The sequence below is a fragment of the Tetrao urogallus genome, assembly GCF_951394365.1.
Source record: "Tetrao urogallus genome assembly, chromosome: 15".
In the NCBI taxonomy this organism is placed as follows: Eukaryota; Metazoa; Chordata; class Aves; order Galliformes; family Phasianidae; genus Tetrao; species Tetrao urogallus.
Genome location: NC_136828.1, coordinates 14,938,381 through 14,959,913, shown reverse-complemented (window position 1 = coordinate 14,959,913; position 21,533 = coordinate 14,938,381). Strand labels below are relative to the sequence as shown.

At 35.9% G+C, this 21,533-nt stretch overlaps 1 protein-coding gene across 1 annotated transcript; it reads left to right on the top strand.

Annotated features, from left to right (window-relative positions):
- Positions 1-524: 524 nt before the first annotated feature.
- PDXDC1 (pyridoxal dependent decarboxylase domain containing 1) lies at positions 525-21,152 on the top strand (the record flags this gene model as incomplete). The annotated part of the gene is made up of 22 exons (XM_079542807.1): positions 525-598; positions 1,253-1,315; positions 1,946-2,029; positions 2,937-3,083; positions 4,898-5,087; positions 7,562-7,630; positions 8,084-8,162; positions 8,903-8,987; positions 9,832-9,880; positions 9,985-10,086; positions 10,215-10,340; positions 11,898-11,948; positions 13,207-13,270; positions 14,466-14,554; positions 15,239-15,344; positions 16,454-16,625; positions 17,249-17,367; positions 17,933-18,054; positions 18,739-18,831; positions 18,910-19,006; positions 19,879-19,983; positions 20,893-21,152. The coding sequence occupies 22 exons, from the start codon at positions 525-527 to the stop codon at positions 21,150-21,152; spliced, it is 2,346 nt and encodes a 781-aa protein (XP_079398933.1).
- Positions 21,153-21,533: the final 381 nt, after the last annotated feature.

Sequence of the window (21,533 nt, the reverse complement as noted above, 5' to 3'; positions counted from 1 at the left end):
ATTCTTTAATAACAGCCCTGGATGCATGGAGGATACTCTATTCCTATCACGCGTACCTTGCACAAAAAGTTAGTTTATATACATTCAGAGGTCTTCCCAGAGCTACATACGTATTCCACACAAAGAGTCCTGGAACCTCCCATATCTATTCAGTGTAAGGTCTGGCAGAATGTCCCTTATCTGTTCAATACGAAGACACTGACCCTTCCTGTTATCTAAACAAACTATAAGGCTGTCCATTAAGGGACTTAACAAGCTGCAATTTGTATCGGAGACAAAATTTGGATCTGTGGATAATAAGATCCACATTACAATCAATTTCTGTTTTGGGTTAGTTATTTTAGGTTAGTAGTATGCTTTAATTTTCTATGTTTTTAATTGTTGAATTTTCTATGTTCTGAATTTTCTATGTTGATACAACATATCATTTTTAAGCAAATATACATTACATTTTGTTTTTGAGTTTGTAACGAGGGTGTTTTGGGAATAGAAGGTAAACAATGTGCTGGTCTTTTCCCTAGCAGATGGTTGACCCTACTCTAGCAGAAATGGGAAAGAATCTGAATGAAGCCATGAAGATGCTAGAAGATAGTCAAAGGTATATACAGAGAATAACAACCACAAAACAATAGTATTTGTGTGCAAGTTCTAATTATAGATGATATTGTTATTAAGCAAGATGGAATTCATTTTTCTAGTATTTTAAGGACATACTGTATTCTGAAGCTTACACCTACAAAAATTGCTTTTTCTCAAATAATAGAATTTTTAAAAATCTGTACATATATTGTGCTTGCTCTGTAATATTTAGGGCAAATCCAGAGTCTGTTTTTCATGTAAATTAGATACTTTCCTGTTACTGTGCGAGTAACTTCTAATGTGCTCATATATGAGAGTTCAACGTTTTCTGTTAAAGAACTCAAGAAGCAAAATGTAGTAGGTCTTTAACTTAGTCTTGGCTAAACTTAGTGTGCTGGAATAGTGCGGAGTCTCTTTCTCTGGAGATATTCAAGACCCACCTGTACCCACCCTGTGGGTAACTTGCTTTAGTAGGGGTTTGGTTGGATTGATGATCCACAGAGGTTCCTTCTGCTCCCTGCGAATCTTTGATTCTGTTTCTTTTTTGGTCTCACCTGATTTATTAAACTGTTTTCAGTGAAATAGGTTGCAAACATATGAATATGTATTTTTGTAAGTCAAGGTCAGTTACAAAACACAAAGTAAATACATAGTTTGTTCTTATGTCTTTTAGAAAAGAGGAGGAAAATGTAAAGAAGTATGCACGGAAGGATATTCCTGGACCTCTGCAAGGCAGGTAGGCAACAAGTATTTTTTTGATAACGCTCTATAACTGTTATCATGGGTATAATATATGTGACACCTCTGAAGGTTTACCAGTTCAGGTACTGCAACAACTTTTGTGACAGTTTCTATAGTCATGAAGGTAGAAAGGTAACTAGGTAACTGAAGTCACCTGACTGAAGAACATTGGTGCATATAGCTGTGATTAAGGTTAAATGCAGATATACCTGTGCATAGAATAAAGATTCACTAGAACATACAGCTGGTAAATTAATAACTGAGACTAGTAAGATAGAAAAATTTAAAAACAAAAAAAAATTCAATTTGGCACATCCATTGAAAAAATCATATGGAACTTTTGTGCATATGGCAGAAAAGATAATTGCATCTGAAAACTAAGACTTATATTTTTTGTATTCTTCACTCTAGAAAACATGTACTTTAGAAAACACTGCAAAATTTATTGAACTTTTTATGTACATAAACCAAATTTCTTTTGGATTGGAGCTACTGAGTTTTTTCTAAAAATGAAAAGTAGTTCGAAATATCTGTGTGTCTTAAATGGCCTCCTTGCAAGACAATGGTGCTAGCTTTGTTGTTTTTAATGTCTGGTGTTTTTTGTTTTCCCTCACTGGTATACCAGTGGCCAGGATATGGTGAGCATACTTCAGTTAGTTCAGAACCTAATGCATGGTGAAGAGGAAGAGGAGTCTTCACAGGCCTATCGGTATAGTCAATATGAATATTTGTATGAGAAAAATACCTGATATTATGCTATGTGATTATTATAAACTTACACTTTAAAATGCTTAAATGTGTAACAATGGCATGCAAACGTGACTTTTTAACGGCTACTTAATTACATTCTATAGTGAAGTAGTATAATGTGCTGTTCTTGGCTTTCTTAAAATTACGAAGCCTTAAATGAGTTAGGGTTATTGTTAAACTGGATTGTAAAAGGGAATGATTTCTGATTTGACAGCTCACTCAGCTTTTTCCCTTCTGAAAGTTGTATCAAGTCTGAAAGTCTTACATACCTTTGAATACCAGCAAGCTCTACAGGGAGAGATAGTAATTGTTTTTAAGGTTTCCATTTTCCTGGATAATTGAAATTATGCTGTATATAGAATATTATTTGAATATTATTTGAAGTTAACAATTTCAAAACAGTTTGGAGAAGAAAAAACACAAAAAACAGAACTATTGAAAACTTGCCTCTAACAATCTTCATAATAAATTTTCTGAGTTTTCTCAGCGTAAGGAGAGAAAGGTATTTGTTTAATGAACATTCAAGCCACAGTGCAGATAAGGTGCTTAGGTCCAGCTGATTACAATAAACCTTCAATTAGCATAAGGATTTTATTTGAATGGGTAAAACAAGAAGATGAGTTGTTTAAAAAAAAAAAAGATGAGTTGTTATAAGCAGTTAAGGTAAGTGAAGCACAAGTGTTGTCTGTACTAGCATTTCACTGTGTTAATGCACAGCAGTGGGAGGGTGTCTGGTATATAATGTATTTCTCTCTGATAAGTATTTCATGTTAACAAATTCTACCACTACAGCAAAAAATACAAACATATAGTTTCTATAATATCATAACTATTATTTAGTTGGCAATGTCTGTTGTGGCTTGCAGACTTCAAAATGTTGGTGAGCAGGGTCACATGGCTCTACTGGGACATAGTTTGGCTGCCTATATATCAGTATTGGACAAGGAAAGACTGAGGAAGCTCACAACAAGGATCCTTTCTGATACTACTCTCTGGCTCTGCAGGCTTTTCAGGTGAGTTTCTTTGAAAAACTTACTCATGACTAGGCAGTAGTAATTCTTTAATGCAAATTCTTTGCTTTTTCAGCAAAAGAAGTCTCTGTCCTGACCTTGTAACTAATCTTTGAAAGGTCTTAAAACACAGAATCACAGAATGGCCAGGGTTGAAGAGACCTCAAGGATCATGAATCTCCAACCCTCTTGCCATGTGCAGGGCCACCAACCTCCACATTCAATACTAGACCAGGCTGCCCAGGGCCCCATCCAGTCTGGCCTTCAATACCTCCAGGGACAGGGCATCCACAACCTCTCTGGGCAGCTGTTCCAGTACCTCTCTACTCTCTCTGAAAAGAATTTCCCTCTGACATCCAACCTAAATCTTCCCTTCCTCAAAACCATTTCCCCTTGTCCTGCAGTTATCGACCCTTTCAAAGAGTTGACTCCCTTCCTGTTTGTAGGCTCCCTTTAGGTACTGCAGGCTGCAATGAGGTCTTCTTTTCTCCAGGCTGAACAAGCCCAGCTCCCTCAGCCTGTCTTCATAGGGTAGGTGCTCCAGTCCCCTGATCATCTTCGTGGCCCTCCTCTGGACCCTCTCCAACAGCTCCCTGTCTGGGGGCTCCAGACCTGGACGCAGTACTCCAATGGGTCCTCGTGAGGGCAGAGTAGAGAGGGACAATCACCTCCTTGGGCCTACTGGCCACGCTCTTTTGATGGAGCCCAGGATACCATTTGCCTTCTGAGCTGCAAGAGCACACTGCTGGCTCGTGTTAAGCTTTTCATCTGTCAAGACCCTCAGGTCCTTCTCCACAGGGCTGCTCTCAAGGACAGTGCATCTCCTTTTTTCAGATGCTGAATGGCAGGAACTAGTTTGTATATATAGTTGCCATAAAAATCCTGTTAAGATGGCTGTATGGCAGTTAAGGACCAAAGTACAGTTGCAGACATAAGTGGTTGACCATTTAGTTGAATTCTTGTTTCTTAAAGCATATGTTTGTGAGGTCTGAGGTACTTTATGCCTTTGAAACATGTATTCAATAAACTTCTCCTTTACTGTTCCTGGATCTAGTTCGGTTTTCTTGGTGTGGCAGGTAATACTACTAAAACTTAGAATACAATGTGATCTTTGATAAATGCTTGTTTCATCATATGGTGTAAATATAATGTTCCACAAGAGAAGAATATGGAAATCATCTGTGTGGGGTTGTTAGAGTAGGAAGGGACTCGCTGATTAGAAATGCTTTTTTTCTTCCTGAAGCAAAAATAAATAAATAAGAATCCCATTTTATCACTCATGATACTGTAGCTTTCAAAAAGTCATGCCAGTACTGCTGACAAGTGTGTTACTGTAGTGTGTTGTGCGTGTAAGATAAAATGGTTTAAAAAAAAAAAAAAAGCATTTGTGAACAAATGCCACTCTTTTTACAATATTTTACACTCATTTTACAATACTACGTATTTACTTGTCCCACCAACAAATGCTAAAGGAAGGATCTCATGTGTAAGTTGTTCATTAAATTTACATATCTACTGTTTCCACTGTTGCTGTTTGCTGTGATTGATGACAGTTGAGGGATCGTCCTCAATTGTCTGTGTCTTATTTTCTCATTATCTTGCTTGTTTCTTAGTAATCTCAGCCTGTCTCAACAAAATTTCAATTTCCTTCTACTGTGCTTTATCCTGCTCAGATGGTACTTGTACCTTTTGTCTTTTGTGAACTCTTTCACTGATCAGTATTACTTTAGTACTGAAATGGCTATTGGTTTGTGGGTGTTTTGTTGGTTTTTTTTTTTGGGTTTTTTTTTTTTTGGTCAACTCAACTTTTCTTACAGGTATGAAAATGGGTCAGCTTATTATCATGAAGATGATCGCGAAGGTCTCCTAAAAATCTGCCGACTTGTTATTCACACATGCTATGAAGACTATACAGTAGAAGGATTTAATGTGCTATGTACTAAGCAGCCTGTTATATACATTAGTTCTGCAGCTAGAACAGGCTTGGGCCAAGCTCTCTGCAATCAGGTAAAGTAAATCAGGTGGGACTCCAAAAAACCTTAGCTATCTTCACATTGCCTATTTGAAATCTAGATTTTAACAAATATATGCAGACTTCCTGCAAGAAACTGGTGCTTTTTATTGTCAGCAGTCTTGTAAATTTGTTGGGACCAGTGAAAGTTTCCTCTAAATCTGTGTGTCTGCCTGGGATGTACACTGGAGCTTCTTCGAGATTTTTTCCCAGTGCTACTCTGTTGTGTGAATGCATGTTTCCCCAGACAAGCTGAGCAGTTTCTGCAGTTCTCCTGTTTCTTCCACGCGTTTGATAGCTGTTGTCAGATTGTTATTTCATATGAGATTACTGTCTCATCTCTGCGTTGTCTTTCAATGAACATAATAGGTTTTTGTACCTTTATTAAATTATTGTATATTAATGAGACTTACTGTCCCAGTTTGAAGAGTTAATGATGCAACACCTCTCTCTCCCCTTGGGAGAAAGAAGAGCAAAGAAGAGGAAGAAATCTGATTGAGATAGGAGAAACTGATTTATTAAAAGGAATGTGAGATAATACAGAATGATTCGGAATAATAAATCAGTTGAACCAAAAAATTAACTGACGGGGAGAGAGAGGCTGAGTCCTTATCAGCAGGCCCTCCATAGCTAGCCTTCCAGAAAAGATGAGAGAACTTCCCCCTAATCTGAAATCGGGAGATCACATCTCCCAGAGCTGACACTTGTGAAATAGCTGAGGCTGCTAGAAAGCAAGCATGCAGGAAATACAATCAACATTGTGCTTAAGCATCAGATGGCCTGCCATGTGATGTCATGATAAGGAATACCGGTAAAACCAGGACACTTAACAGTGATTTATGTGCCTGTTAAAAGAGGGTATGAAGAGAGACATTTTGAACTGTGAAGTCTGGTGTCAGAGTTCAATTTTGATTCTAGGAAAAGCATAACTTCAGTGATTTTATGAATTTATTTAATTTTCTCCCATGGTAAAAACAGTAGCAATGTGAAGGAGAGAAGAAAGGAGTTTCAGATAAGGCTATACTTTGATGTTAGTAGAATATCTGCAAGCTTGTAATGTGAGAATATACATTGTGTTAGCATTGCTTTAGTAATTCTGCTTTTCAAACTTATAAAACATAGGCAAAGGTCAACTTCAGTTATGAAAGATGTTGACTGCAGAGAAATAAAGTTGGTACCAAAGAAGGAAGTAGACAAAAATAACTTGAGAATTAAGCGGTAAAGGTTGTTATCTTTTCAAGCAAAATGTTGGTGTAGTTATTGATTGAAATTGATGCAAAAAATGCTGCTAAGACCTGGTATTTTGCGAACCTTTTGCTTCTGAAAACAGACCAGAGATTGCTAATAACACTAGTGCCTCATCTCTTGTTGGTATGGTAATGCATCCTTATCGGGTGATCACTGAACTTAAGTGATGCTGTTTAAGCTTAGACTGTGATAAGTGGTGTATGGGGTTGTAACACAATGGGAAGAAAACGACAGCAGAGGAGCAAGGTCCTAGCCAAGCAGCAAGTGGGGATTTGCTCAAATGCAAATTTGAGCTCAAAGGCTGTGGGCAGAGAAGTAAAGGAAAGAAGCTGCTTACCTTCAGAAGGCCTCAGGTATGCAGGGATCTCCAGCAAGATACCCTTGCTTCCAGTGACAAGCCTTAAATGAAGTCTGGTCTTACATGCACCTGAGCTCCCCTGGATTGGCCCTGTCTTCCTACCAGGTGCTCAGTCACCACTTCAATCTGTGAGTTAGCATTTCTGCTACAGTTGTAGGGTACACAATTGGAACTTTGATTACAATTGAGTAATTAGACATTAATTCTGTTTCTGTAAAGTGAAAGTATAAGTACAAATTTGTCTGTAACTGTAGTTATCTTAGTTTGCTAGATCTTCTGTACAAAGTGATATGAGTGTGATCGACTAGATTTCAACTGTCATCTTCCAGGTTACAGATTAAAATGTATAAGAGACTTTCATTCTTCTGCCACATTAATCATGAAAAGTTATCTGAAATTTACCTCCTTAGCAAAGGAATAACTTCAAACTTAATAATGTGAATTAAGCAGTGTGCTCAAAGTAGGCAGCTTGTTCTTTGCTTTGAAGTGAGGTGTCTGTGAAGTTCCAGTGGAGTTTGGTCCCTCCAGAAAGCAGACATGCAAGGCTGTCCAAGAAAGAGAGGCTTGAGTTTAAGCTCTTCTACAGGGCACAGGTATCTAATTAGAAATGCTACATGCATTTCAAGAACCAAACAGATGTTGACTGTATGGGGCTGTTTGTTTTCAATTCTCCATATGCTTTCTTTCCTCTACTAACAATTGAATCATAAATTTTAGTAAGATCCTTCTCCAGGGTGTAATACCCAGATTTGTATTATAAAGTTTATTATTTTTTGTCACTTAATATGTATACTTCTGCAAGCATTTGAAATAATTCTCCTGAAGCATGTCTGAGTTGCTCAATTTCCATCATTTTTATTGCAGCTAGGGTTACCCCTCTCTTGCATGTGCCATGTGCCTTGTAACACTATGTTTGGATCTCAGCATCAAATGGTGAGTTTGTCTTCCCTAAGAACTTTTTTCATTAATAAGCTTTTTCCTGACAACTTTATTGATGTTCACTCCATTTTCCAGCCTGTAACTCTACCATAAACCAAATTTTCTAAAATGCCAGCAGCTTGTGTGTTGGCCTTGTAATATGCTGAGTATTTTTTTGATATGTAGTAATGCACATTTTAATCCAAGATTTCTAGAACACGCATAGTAGAAGGTATGCTTACAAAGTCCACTATGTACTTATGTCGTATTTTTCACAAAGGCTTTTTTGACCTTCGTTTTTTTAACCTTTTGAGAAGAAACTGCAAGTCACAACAAAGACATTGAGAACGCCTTTCATAACTTTAATATGTTGTCCCTTTTCACTCATAACACACTTTCTAGTTCAGTGAAAACAAATCTCTGTTGTCTGATACATATACTTATATATCTTTTTCTTATCGGTAATAGGATGTTGCTTTGTTGGACAGATTGATTAAAGATGATGTTGAGTGTGGAAAAGTGCCTTTGTTGCTTGTGGCTAATGCTGGTAAGTGTTGTGGACAGACAATAACAAAAAAGGCATACTATTTCATATATAAAATCCAAAATAAAAGTACATTGTCTTAAATAGTTTAGTGGCTGCATATCAAGAAATATCAGGAAGTATCTTAATGACAATCTGTCCAGAGGGAGTTTTATTTACCTAATTCAAAATTGGATGATACTGCTATAATTCTGTCTATATCAGGTGATGTACTAATATAACTAAAACTCATCTTAATGTGTGCAAATCTTGTTGAGAGTCAATTTCATGTTAGCAAGTAATAATTTTTGATAGATGTGCCATCAACTTTACTTTTAAAATCTGCATTTTTCTCTTGTTAATTAAACAAAACTGCCCAGAAGGAAATGGCTTACTTGCTTTGTACTTAAACATAAATACACATATGTAAGACATTAATCTTGGCTCCCATTCTTCCAGTTGAAGTAATACCTTGAAAATATTAAATTAAGAAAAAAAACTTTTTGTAGGGGTGCCTTGGTAATTTAGTTTTCACAGTATTTCTAACGTGAACTGGCAAACACAGCTAGCATCTTCAATTTTATCCAGAATATCAGTTGTTCATATCACAATGATATGAATATTGTATGGTTGACTGTTCTTAAATATCTTCCTTCCTATTCTTGTTTGTGACTTTTCTGGCAACAGTACAAGAGGTCTTTTTATGTAGAGTCCTAATTTGCATGCTTATCCTTTGTTGTTGCATTTTTTCCTTTCCAACAAAGGGACGCCAGGTGCTGGGCACACAGATAAACTTGGGCGGCTGAAGGAACTTTGTGAGCAGTATAAAATGTGGCTCCATGTAGAAGGGTATGAAACTTGAGATGTATATTTATAAAACTATATTCATGTAAAAGTCCAATTGATGAACAACACATAGCTTTATGGCTAACCAGCTAGTGAAAGACCAAAAGGCTACCTTTATTTTTGCCACATTAAGAATTTAACATGGTTGTAATTTTGCCATTGTATGAGATTGTTTTACGTATACAAGAATAATTAATTGGAGTGATTACTTCAGCATAGGTTATGGGCTACTTTTACTTAGAAGGTAATCTTACCTGCCCTTGCTTTGAAGAGCTTGAAATGCAAACAGAAGAGAACTTTATGAGACAATTAATGGGAGACATTATACAGTGGTTATTGAGAATGAGAAAGGAGGTAGAAGTGTCATTACTTCCATGAATGTCAAGAAGGGTGCCACAAGTGCATTATGCAGCATAACTGGGAGAAAGTTTAAACCAAAAGGAAAAGAAGTTGGAAGAATTCAGGCAATGTTATTGAGCACTCCAGTGTTCTTATATTTTTTGAGCATGGAGTAGAGATTCAGTTTCTCTCAGTATTTCATTATATAGCATCATATTTGTATGACTCTGATTCCAAATTGCTGCTGAATTACAGATATAATTTTGGGGGGGATGATTTCCCTGAAGGTTGGCCACATTTTTAGGATGAAATTTTTGATTTTTGTTTTTGGGTTTAAAACCTTGGAATTCCAAATAGCAACACCTACTGCACAATTCATTAAAATTTTAATTCATGTGTATGAATAAAAATGACCTCCATTTTCACATTAACGTGGCGTATTTGAACTGAATATTAAAACTGCCTTAATACACACTTAATATGTGCTAATACTGCTTTATTTTTCTAGTGTGAATTTGGCAACTTTGGCTTTGGGTTATGTCTCCTCTTCTGTACTGGTATGTTGTACCACATCTAGAAACCTTATAACACTGTAGACTTTAAGTCATGATCTAATCAAAATGCATATAGTTTATATTCTGCCTATTGTAATAAAATTTAGGCGGCCACAAAATGTGACAGCATGACTCTTACTCTGGGTTCCTGGCTGGGTCTGCCGGCTGTACCTGCAGTGACACTTTACAGACATGAGGATCCTTCTTTGGTACGTTCAGCTTTTCAGTCACCATTCTCAAGATGTTGAGACTTTAGTTGCAATCGCCAGTAATCTGGCAAAAATTGAGTAACTGAAAAATGTTAATCACAGTTTATTTTTTTTTTTTTCCTTTTTAGTCCTTAGCAGCTGGGCTGACATCAAGTCAGCCTGTAGAAAAACTTCGTGCCCTGCCACTGTGGCTCTCTCTGCAGTACTTAGGCCATGATGGGATTGTGGAGAGGATAAAGCATGCTTCACAGCTAGTAAGCAGCAGCTTGTTAATACATTGATTATGGCCACTTGGCTTCTCTGTGTATGGCCTGAAGAATGTTCCTGATTATCCTTATGGTCTGATTTAACAATCAGCCTCCAAGCAGAAACAAAGTTCAATAAGCAGTACAAGTAATGTCCAGACAGCTATCACAGAACACTGTTACACTCAGAAGTATTTCAATAATAAGATGTTAATACATATTTTTTATCACTGTATTGTAGTGGAATCAGCTAGAACCCTAAACCTAACATATGAATAAGTAATGAAAGCAGAATAGCAATGTTCAAGGGAAGGATGTGCTGTTACTTTGTATATTTCATTAGTTTTCATGTGTAAAATTCTTAATCTTTGTTATTCCTAAATTGTAAAACTGTAACCATCTTTCACTCTTCTATATTAAACATTTTGCCTGAAAACTGCTCAGAGAAAGACTTAATTTTCTTTCTCTATTTGGCATGATACCAATTCTTTTCAGTACTTGAAGGGAATGTATAAACAGAACGGGAAACAACTGTTTACATGGGCTGATAGTGATAGGACAAGGGGGAATGGTTTTAAACTAAGATGAGAGGCTTAGGTTGGATACTAGGAGGAAGTTTTTCACACACAGGGTGGTGATACGCTGGAATGTCCCATCCCTGGAAGCATGTGGCTCTGGGCAGCCTGATTGCTAGTTGGCGACCCTGCACACAGCTAGAGGGTTGAAATAAATGATCTTGGAGGTCCTTTTCAACCCAGGTCATGCCATGAATTCAAGTAACAGTAAATTTACAAAGCTGAACAAAAAAGAATCTCAACTCATTTCTTCAAATACAATAGCAACTGCACTGTTTTCAAAGTAAGATCATTACTAAAGTAAAAAAAAATATATATATTTTTTAAAAAATATATATAGTTCAGTACAACATGTATCAGGAAATGCCTCGTTTATATACAAAACATTTGTAGCTTTAAAGTTTTTAAAGATTGAGAGAGGGACTAAAAGGATGTGGAAAGTGGAAAGTTGCTGTAAAGGTTAGTGAGAAACTACTGGCATGAAAGACCAGAGTGACAAAATATAATTAGTCATTAAATTGTGTTGGGGTTTTTTTGTGTTTTTTTTTGTGGTTTTTTTTTTTTTTGTGGCATCTAAGAGTGATCTTAGCTTTTGTACTAGCCTGTTGATAGTCTAAAACCACACTGTAAGAATGTCTTTTTTGGTAATGAAAATAATTTAGAAAGCTATTATAAACAGATGCTATTGTAGCAAAACAGTTTTCTCACACCTACATACTGTGCTTTAGTTAGTCAACTGAGTTGTAGTATCCCTAGGATTTTGTCAACGAACACATTAAGATAATGAAAAGCATTTTGTGTTAGTTGTTTTACTGGAGATAGAAAACGTTTTCCTGTTACAACTTAAATTTATAAAGAAGAACTGAATGGATCTCCCACACTTCATTGGCTTTTGTTTGCAAATAGAAATTATGTTGGTGACTACTTAGTTTGTCAGAATAATTTACGTGTTTTGCCCTTATTTTGTTTCCCTTCTGCTGTTCTATTGTAGAGTCAAAGGTTGCTGGAAAACTTGAAAAACCTGGATTTCATTAAAACTTCGGTACAGTCTGCATTTAATACTTTGGTTGAATAGTTTAGTCTTGACCTATTAAAAAATACGAACAACTTTTGACTCAAAAGACATCATCTAAAAGTACTATTTATATATACTATATATATACTTTTTATATATACTATATATATACTTTTTATATATACTATATATATATATATAAAAATATGTATACGATTATACTATTTATTTTACTATCTAAAAATACTATTTATAAGTAGTAATTACTTTGAAAATGTTTGGAATCTTTTTTGATTAAATTCAAGTATTCAGTGAAATTATGTAGCTCATTTGTGTGTGACCTCAAGACTGTACTTGTTCCTTCGTTGTAAACGCTTGCACTCAGTGGAGCTGACATCCAGAAATTGTCTCCAGACTTCAACTTGATTTCTGTTTAAACCACCTTTTTTATCTTCTTGGTAATACATTTATGAAACTGATAATAGGTTTAATAAATCATTTTTTTTAAAGCTCACAGATTCTGACTGCATCTTGCCCATGAGATAATGCTGTAAAACCTGGGAAATTACATGTAAAAGTTATCCTAGCTGACAGTCTTGCAACAGAATTTGTTTTGGAAATTACATCTAATGTACTAATTCCAAATTCAGTTTTTCTGAATGTTCTATTTAACACGCACTTTTTTTTTAGGATCATTCCAAGTGACAATAATCCTTTTATTGCAAAGGTGTTTTTTCTAGGAGTGTTAGTGGCTTTGAGAGTTGAAGTTACTGTGGCACTTGCCCCTTCTGCCTGAATAAACCTTGCATTTGTAGGATTATGCTTTTAGTTGCTTACAGAGGTTGCCTAGTGCATCTCTCCTACCCAAAAATGAGAATCAGTTATCTTCTTGTTATTCCTGGTGGAACTTTCTTGATGTCTCACAATGATTCTGGCGTGATTTTGAAGAAAATTTTCTTTAAATATTAATATCTGAGCATACCTAAAGCTAAATCAACATTCTTTACTAAAATACATTTCTTAGTGAATGTGCGTGGTTCTCCTGCTTTATGATGATCAAAGTTTAGTTGTGCATGTTTTAAGTCATGATTTATTCTCCACTGTCTGTGCTGAAATGCTTACTCGCATTCCTGAAGAGTTAACTTCTATTTCTGAGATAGTATGAACAATGTTACTGCAGTTAGAACAAAATTATTTGCTTTGCTCAGCAGTCTAAAAAATTCTTCACTGGTAAATGTTAAAATACTAAATATAATTTCAAATATTTTTTTAAATTTTTGTTAAGGTTGAAGATGAACTGAGTTCACCAGTGGTGGTTTTCAAGTTCTTCCAGAAGCATTTAAATAGAGGTACATGACTTGCTGCTGGATTATTTTGTTTGGTGGTGATCTGTATTTTTATTTCTTTGGGGTTTTTTTAATAGATAAATTATTAGGTAAGTTATTACTTGGTAGATTATATGTAGTGCACTTCTCTTGTCTAACTTATCCGTAAAAAGGTATACCTTTATCTAGTGATAAAACCACACAGCTTTTTTTTTTTTTTTATAGGTTCAGTATTTTCACAGTGGGTAATTTCTACTATCTTGACTGAAATTTGTACATGATTTTGATCATGAGAGCAGATTATTAATCATCTCCCATAAACTGCAAGCTGTGTTTGAAGGTACTGATGAAGGAAGATGTTCTACTGGTTTTTGTTGAGGCTTCCCTTTTTCCTTTAAATGTTTAGTGGCTAGTTGCAAGAACTGCATTTCTCTCTTTTACTGCTGTTTTCTGTTGCATAGTTTTAAAAATAGCAGAATACCATTAGGGAACAGATCTCTTAAGTACTGTCATGGGTACAGAAGCCACGCTAAACGTAGCTCAGGGCAGAGAACATCCTTGGATGTGCTCTCCCAAAAGAGAATTTTTATGTCCTCTTGGCTACAGCAGAGGATGTTGTGCTGTTTGTGGAGGGTGACAAGATACCTGGTTGGGTGAGGCAACTGACTACTAGGAAACTTTACAGTTTTGCTGTGAGCGTTGATTTTAATACTGTGGATTTTTTTGTGATTCACATGGGGGAAGGTTTTCACTTTTCATCTACTTAGTGGCATTACTTGCAAAAGAAACATTCATTTTGGACCAGTAAAATGACTTATTTTTACATTGATGCATTTTGTTTGAATAGCTTTACATAGGCAGAAGTCACCCACCTGAAATATAAGGATGTAAAATGTTTGGCTGCCTTCTCCATATTTTGTGTGTAATATGGGCTTTTAAATTCTTACTATTATGTTTGTATAGTTTAAAACAAAAATAAATTGTTAAAAATGAATTTTAAAATGTTAAAACTAAACCTTACTGCGTGCTATGACAACTGATTTCTAATATTTTTTTGTTTAATAATTCCTCATTAGTCTGCTTCATGTTCAGTACAGAGTTTAGATGTGTTATGTTACCTAGGAAATGTAATCACCTTTTGTCTAAATTTCAGGTTGTCTTTTTGTTTAGTTAAGAAAATACAAATCCCCTTCTGTAATTCTTGTATTTTTGGATTCAGATCAAACACCACATGCTGCACAGACCTCAGCTATTCAGCACCGTGTAATAAGTAATGAAGGACACATTTATGACACTTTCAATCAGTGGGTAAGAGATTTTAATTCTTCTAGGGGTTCATCAGTAATAATAAAGCTTTTGGTAGATAAGCTTAGTAATTATTCCTGATCTGATGTTCTTAGCAGAATCAGCTGGACATTTTGAATTACGAAGAAAGATTTGCTCTGAAGCAGTTGTTTTCATGCTGCTTTTTTTTTTTTTTCTTTAACATGTAATTCTTACTAATGTTATTACTACATCTTAAACATTTGGTAGTGTTTTGTTTTGCTTGGGCGAAGATGTGAAAACTTCAGAATTCTTTTTAGTTGGCAAAGTACTCCATTGACAGTGCTTGTTTAGTTGTGAGCAAACAGGCTTTTTTTCCTAGCTTTTAGAATTTTTGGGGGGAAACCTGTGCTCACAGAGCTGAGCACATGACTATTCTAGAACAATTACATAATGATCATGGCATACTCAACGATTTTGCAGAAGTTTCAGACTTACAGCTTATGCTGAGTTTTCATGATTTTAAGTATATGTCCAATTTATCTGTTTTTACTGGCAAGGTGAATTTTTTGTTTTGTGTTTTTTTTTTTTTTTTTTTTTTTTTTTTTTTTTTACCAGCGGTGATTTTAACAAATACGGAAAACTGGTTAGCAAGTAGTTCTCCTGTGCAAAGTCGGTGACTGTGAGGTCATATCTGTACATTCCTTTAACTGTATCTCACCTCTTCAGCTAGGAGAGCAGTTGGCACAGCTCGTTCCTGCCAGTGGGATTGATGTGGTAGAATTGGAAGATGAAGGCACATGTGTGCGTTTCAGCCCATTAATGACTTCTGCAGGTAACATTCACATTACTCAGCCAGTTGTAAACACTGGAGTTTGCTATAAAATTGTACGTCAGTCTCCTGGTATAAAATCAGATACATTCAAGAAACTTTACAGTATTGTCCGATTATGAGGATTATTTATATTTTCAATAAAGTATACTGGCTTTATCATTTCAGGTGTGCCTCTGTAGTGGGTGCATTAGACATGGCTCAAATACTGTACGTGTCCTCACTACGTCTGCAAAGACAGATTTTTATGAATTACATTTGTAAACTTGTTAGGAAAAGCAAGGGAGATACACACTTTGTTTCTGAGAGTCATACAAGAAATACAAAGGATAAGTCATCCCAGCCTTTCCTTCTCACAGCTGCTTATTGTAAGGAAAAAGATGCTTGATGTTTCTACACAGGTGATTCTGCACTGAAGTGGTGCTTGTGTTCAAAATACAACTAAGTAGAGTAAATATTTTCTAAACCTCTAGATTATTTTTGTAATTACTGATGTCAGAGAAACAAATCTGTGTTTTGGAAACTGCTGAGAATTTGCTTAAGGTAGCACCAAATACATAGTTTGTTTAGACTTAGCAGCTGCATAGAGTAACGTAAAAGAGCATCAGGATCAGATGATGAACAGTAGCTGCTTCTAGCTTTTGTAGGATGGTTTAGGCTATCAGAAAGCATGACATTGATGTGAGAGGATCCATAATGTACACAGGGAAACTAGATCTGTAGAATAAAATTGCTTGATGATGCTGAGATTTTTACAGTTTTAAAAGGAAACTACAGGAACTAATTTGTTATCTGTTTAGCTATGTTAAAAGGATTTTTTTCTGATGGAGGCTACTGATGTAATGAAAAAATGTATTGTCCTTTTTAGTTTGTAACATCAGTAATTTTTCTTACTATCTCATTGTTGTGAAATCCTTAGCTCAGATTGTTTCTATTTAACAGTGCATAGATAAATGAAGAAAAGACTTCGGTACATACAGATCAAGGTATCTCAGTACTATCTGAAAATTATGATTGACTTACAGTGGCTTATTTACAGATTATTTGTTTAATTCAGACATCTGTGCGTGTCCATTCATTTTCACTGCATGCTAATACCACAGGCTCTTTAGTTTTAGGAACTGAAATACAAGATGTTGATCAGTTAGTAGACTGCTTAAAAATGAAGATACCAGTATTGACAAGTACACTGCAACTGAGAGAGGAGTTTGAGCAAGAAGTGAGAAGAACAGTAGGCCTGTTGTATATTGAAGATCTCAGCTGGCCAGGATTAGGTATTGTAAGGTATATCTTTCAGTATTTTCTTCCTTATGAGTGGATAGGCAGCGCACTATTGGAAAGGAAGGAATAAAGTATATCTCTGGTAGTGATCTGGATGTGTGTCACTTGCGATTATCTGGCTTTGCCCCCACTGAAGTGTTTGCATGTTTTGTTTTCAATTAAACAAGTTTTTTATATTGTTTATTTTAAGAAAAGGTGAATTGCTTTTTAAGCAAATTATAGAAGTATTTTTAATATGGGAGGCAGCATATTGGTCTGTTAAGCAAGAATGTAATGTGCAATGCTGCTTAGTTATACTAAGCATAATATACATTCATATCCTTCACTTCCATAGTGAATAGAGCCCTTTGAGTGTCTATTCCAGTCATCTGATACAGTCTGCTGGGAAGGATTCTGTAAAATCAAAACACTGGAAGTAATCAATATGTTACCTAGAAATCTGTTGTATTCGATTAAGTTTGCATTGGACAGCCTTCCCCTTGCTCCCAACCCTTAATCTCATAATCTGTAAAGTTGCTTTCAGCTTCTGGTTTGTAAAATACAGAATTTTGTAGAAACAAGCTAGATCAGTGGGGTTTGTTTATGTACTCTAAAGTGAAATTACTATCTCTTGGCTTGATTTGAAGATACAACTATCACAGTGATGGGAAGAATGATGACAATCAAGAAAAAGAATTGGAAAAAATTAACACAGAACTTCTGAAAAAATTAAATGAGCTGGAGTCGGATCTCACTTTTTCTCTGGGTAACTGCACTTTAAAAAAAAAAAAAAAAATCACTATCAGCTTCAATGCAAGATGTCTTCCTGGCTGCATTATGATCTTTCAGCAGGTCACACGTACATAGTTCATTAAAATGCAAAATTACACTGCTGTATATGTAGTTAATTTATAACCAACATCTCTAACTGTTCCCCTGCTGTATATGTAGTTAATTTATAACCAACATCTCTAACTGTTCCCCTCGCTCCCTATTTCAGTTGATAAATGTTCAGCAGAGCTTGAGCAAGTTGCATTGTTTTCACCAAAATATGTGAAAACTAACCTATGAGCAACTAGACCTAAAAACGGTTTCTTGCCAGAAAGAATGAAAACTGCAGGTGCACCTCTCTGTGAACTTAAGGCTGTCAAGGAATTTTGTATCTAGTGAAACGCAGTGTAACCTGTTGCAGATATTGCACTTAATTACTGAAGTGGGCGTGTGTTCTATACATATATAAGGCTTTCTAGATTTGTAAGTATGGGCATAGAATGTATTGTGGTAACACTTCTCAATATATTACCAACACTTGATTCTCCCAATGCTCACAGGCCCAGAATTTGGAGGACAGAAGAACTGCATTTATATTGGCATGGTAACTGAGGATCTGGATGTGTCGGAGTTAGTTGAAACTATTGCAGCAACAGGCAGAGAAATTGAAGAAAATTCAAGAGTATGTGTTAATAAATCAAAGAGCATTTCAGCATCTTTTGTTTTTCTGTACTACCCTCAGGGCAGTTTGTGGTGTTTGGTTTTTGGTGGTTGGTTGTTTTTTTTTTTTTGTGTGTGTGTGTGTGTGTGTGTGTGTGCGCGCATGTTATTTGGTTTTGTTTGTTTGTTTTCAAAACTGTTGTTCAACCCCCTTCTGCAAACAATATATCCCCCTGTTACACTGGGTTATTTAGCTTGCTGTGATGACCAAATCATCTTTTCAGTCTTTCATTTTGTTTTTATTAGCATGCAGTCACAAACTGTTGGCATTTTGGAGGAATTGCCTGTCACCAAGGACTCTGATGTTAAAGCTCATATTATATTAGGCAAATTGGCATTTGTCTTGCACATAACAAAACTGTATCTTTGTTTTTTCATCTTTTGTTTCCCCAGTAAGCTGTTAGGCCTTTGCAGTATCAAATGTGACTTCTGCCTTCTGGGTGTATATATATAGTTTTAAAAATCCTATGGTCGGTCTGTATGGCTTTTAATTTACAGTAGTAATGAAAGAGTTCTCATGAAATGCAGATTTAATTTAGAAAAAAAAATCTGATTGTTCAGTTTACATCCTCAAAGCCTGAATTAAAAATATAATTTCAAATACACATAATATACATAAGGATGATGTAATTTCTGTTTTCATTAGTTGTTGGAGAACATGACTGAAGTTGTTAGAAAAGGGATACAGGAAGCACAACTTCAGCTTCAGAAAGCAAATGAAGAACGACTTCTTGAAGAGGTAAGGTTATGAAGTTATGTAACAGCTTGTCATGATGTGGTTACCTGGCTCACTGGTCTTTAATTGTGGACTTCACAGGGGCTGCTACGACAAATACCCGTAGTAGGTTCTGTGCTGAACTGGTTTTCTCCATTCCAAGCCTCACCAAAAGGAAGAACGTTTAATCTAACAGCAGGTAGGACTCCGTGCATCTGCAGCCATGTTATGCTGTGTTCTAAATGTTTCCAATTTTATACTGAAATAGCAACACTTTCTTGTGCTAATTGAGTGATATAATGCACCCTTGGGATGTAAAGGAACAACATGTTCTTCACTATTTCTGTAACACTTTGATAAGAAAATCTCATTCCTTATATAGTTTACGTCTTGTTCTTGTATATTGTATCATGCTAAAAAAAGCTCTATTAGATACTGGCAAAAAAAAAAAAAAAAAGAGGAACAATTGCTGGCCAGACATGCTATGGAAGTGCCTATTCTTGCAACAAATGCTACATGTATAAATAGATGAGCTAGTGGGGAAGACTTTCTGCTGCACTTGGAATCTTATTCTCAATACATTGTCTTCAAGGTCCTTAGTGAAGAGAACAGTAAGGCTTCCTTGGGAATGCTTATACCATTTGTAACTAGATATGTTTTCAAAGTGCAGTGATTGATGGCTTGCAGCTGGGGATGTGTCAAGCCTCGAAGAAAAGGGAAAACTGAGTACTGGGTGTCTACCATTGTTGCAAAGTGAGTGTGAGGGGAATTTTATTCATTTTTTTAAGACTCAGCAACTCTGTCCCCAGTTACTCAGAAACCAGCTACAGTCGAGTGGCAATTTCAGATTAACTGCAGACAGGCAGTTTCAGAAACCTGCACTAAAAACAAGATTCTTACACACACACACACACACACATATATATAAAAGCAAGTTTAATATATAATAATATATTAAATTATATATATATATTATTTAAAAAAAACCAACTATATATATATATAAAAACTGACGAAAAGAGAACTTGTCTATATTCAACTTGCAGCTTGCTACTTCCTTTTGACTTGCAGGTTCACTAGAATCCACAGAATCTACATATGTATCAAAAGCCCAAGGTACGGGTACTACTCCACCACCAACTCCAACTTCCAGCCTCACAAAGCAAAGACATTCTGGTAAGTTTCTACTTTGTGATTTTATTCTAAAACTTGCTGAAACACCCTGGCCTCAGCACACATCTGACTTGAGTGATACTAGAGGACCTGCATGATTTTCCTTTCTGTTAAAATACCTGGAATTAGATCTTAAGTCCTCCCTAAATAATGCAGTTTAATCATAGCACAGAATACTACCACAGTAAATTTTCTAAGACATTCTTCTAGGAATGTAAGATTTTTTTATCCCCCCCAAAGTGTGTGTGTGAAGTCTTGGGTCCTTCTCTGGAATAGTTGGTGGCAGCCCTGCCTATCTTAGGAGGTTGGAACCAGGTGATCTTTAAGATCCCTTTCAACCCAAGTCATTCTATGAGTACTGAGGGTGAGTTTAAAAAAAATAAATAAAAAAATAATAGGTTTAGTAGTTGCATTTGAAGTTAAAGTGTAAGTAATATGTTATTGTGTATTTGAGCACCTGTCTGTTACTACCTAATACTGTGTTGACAAAGCCATTCTAGAGTGAATAACTATTAAATGCATGGCATTTTCCGTTTAGATATATTAGTAATTAATGTAGATTTGACTCTCAGGGAAGCCATAGTTCTACACCCCTCTTTAACTTCTGGCTGGCTTCTAGCCTGTGATTTTCAGTGAAACTCTACACCTTACAGTGACTTTGGAATGGGTTTCTCAGCTGAATTTTAACAGTTTCTGTGTACACAGGATAAAATAACTGGCGCTTGTGGCCTTGCGTATGTATGTGTAAGTGGAAGGAAGTATTTATATGGTTAGGGTACAGATTAGCACCTGAATAAAATCTATTTCTTTGTAGTTGTAAAATTCAGACTCTTTCTTTGAAACTTGCCTTCTGTGTACTACACTTCATATTTGATGGCATCACTGGTACTGTACTCTTCAAACACTTTACAGGTCAGAAAATTTTTAAAAGGGGTCTCAGAAATTCTGATGCATTTAATGAGACCAGTTCAGTTGGCCACTGTGATGATCTGGAAAAGCTGGCTCAGAGACCCCCAACTCTATCACCTGGCCAAGAGCAAAGACCACTGGAGACATTAAAAACAGAGCTGTCCAAGGAAGTGCTACAGGCAACAAATAAAGATACCGAGGACATTCAAAGCAGCAAATCACCAAATGACTGCACAAATGTAGAACAAGGAAATCAAAGATAAAAACCAAACTCTGGATTTAAGACTGTCTGCATAAATCACATGCCACAAAGGGCAGGATATTTTAATGATGCATTTAAAATGTGAACAGTGCCACACACTAATACGGTAATATAAGTACTGTAACTTACTAACTGGGATTTTGCACACATAGAAATTTTCCCCAAGCAGGAAAGACTTGTCTTTGTGTACACTTAATACAGTTGCTTTAATCCTGTACATGTTGGTGTCAACAAAGTTGCAGTGAGATTTATTAACTGCCTGACTGCTTGTCAAGAAAATAGGCAGTTACAGTTCCAATAAGATTTCAGGCTTGACAGTAGATAGTGACTCAGCAGCCATGTATAAGATTAAGAATACAGCTGCACCCAACAATTGTAAATT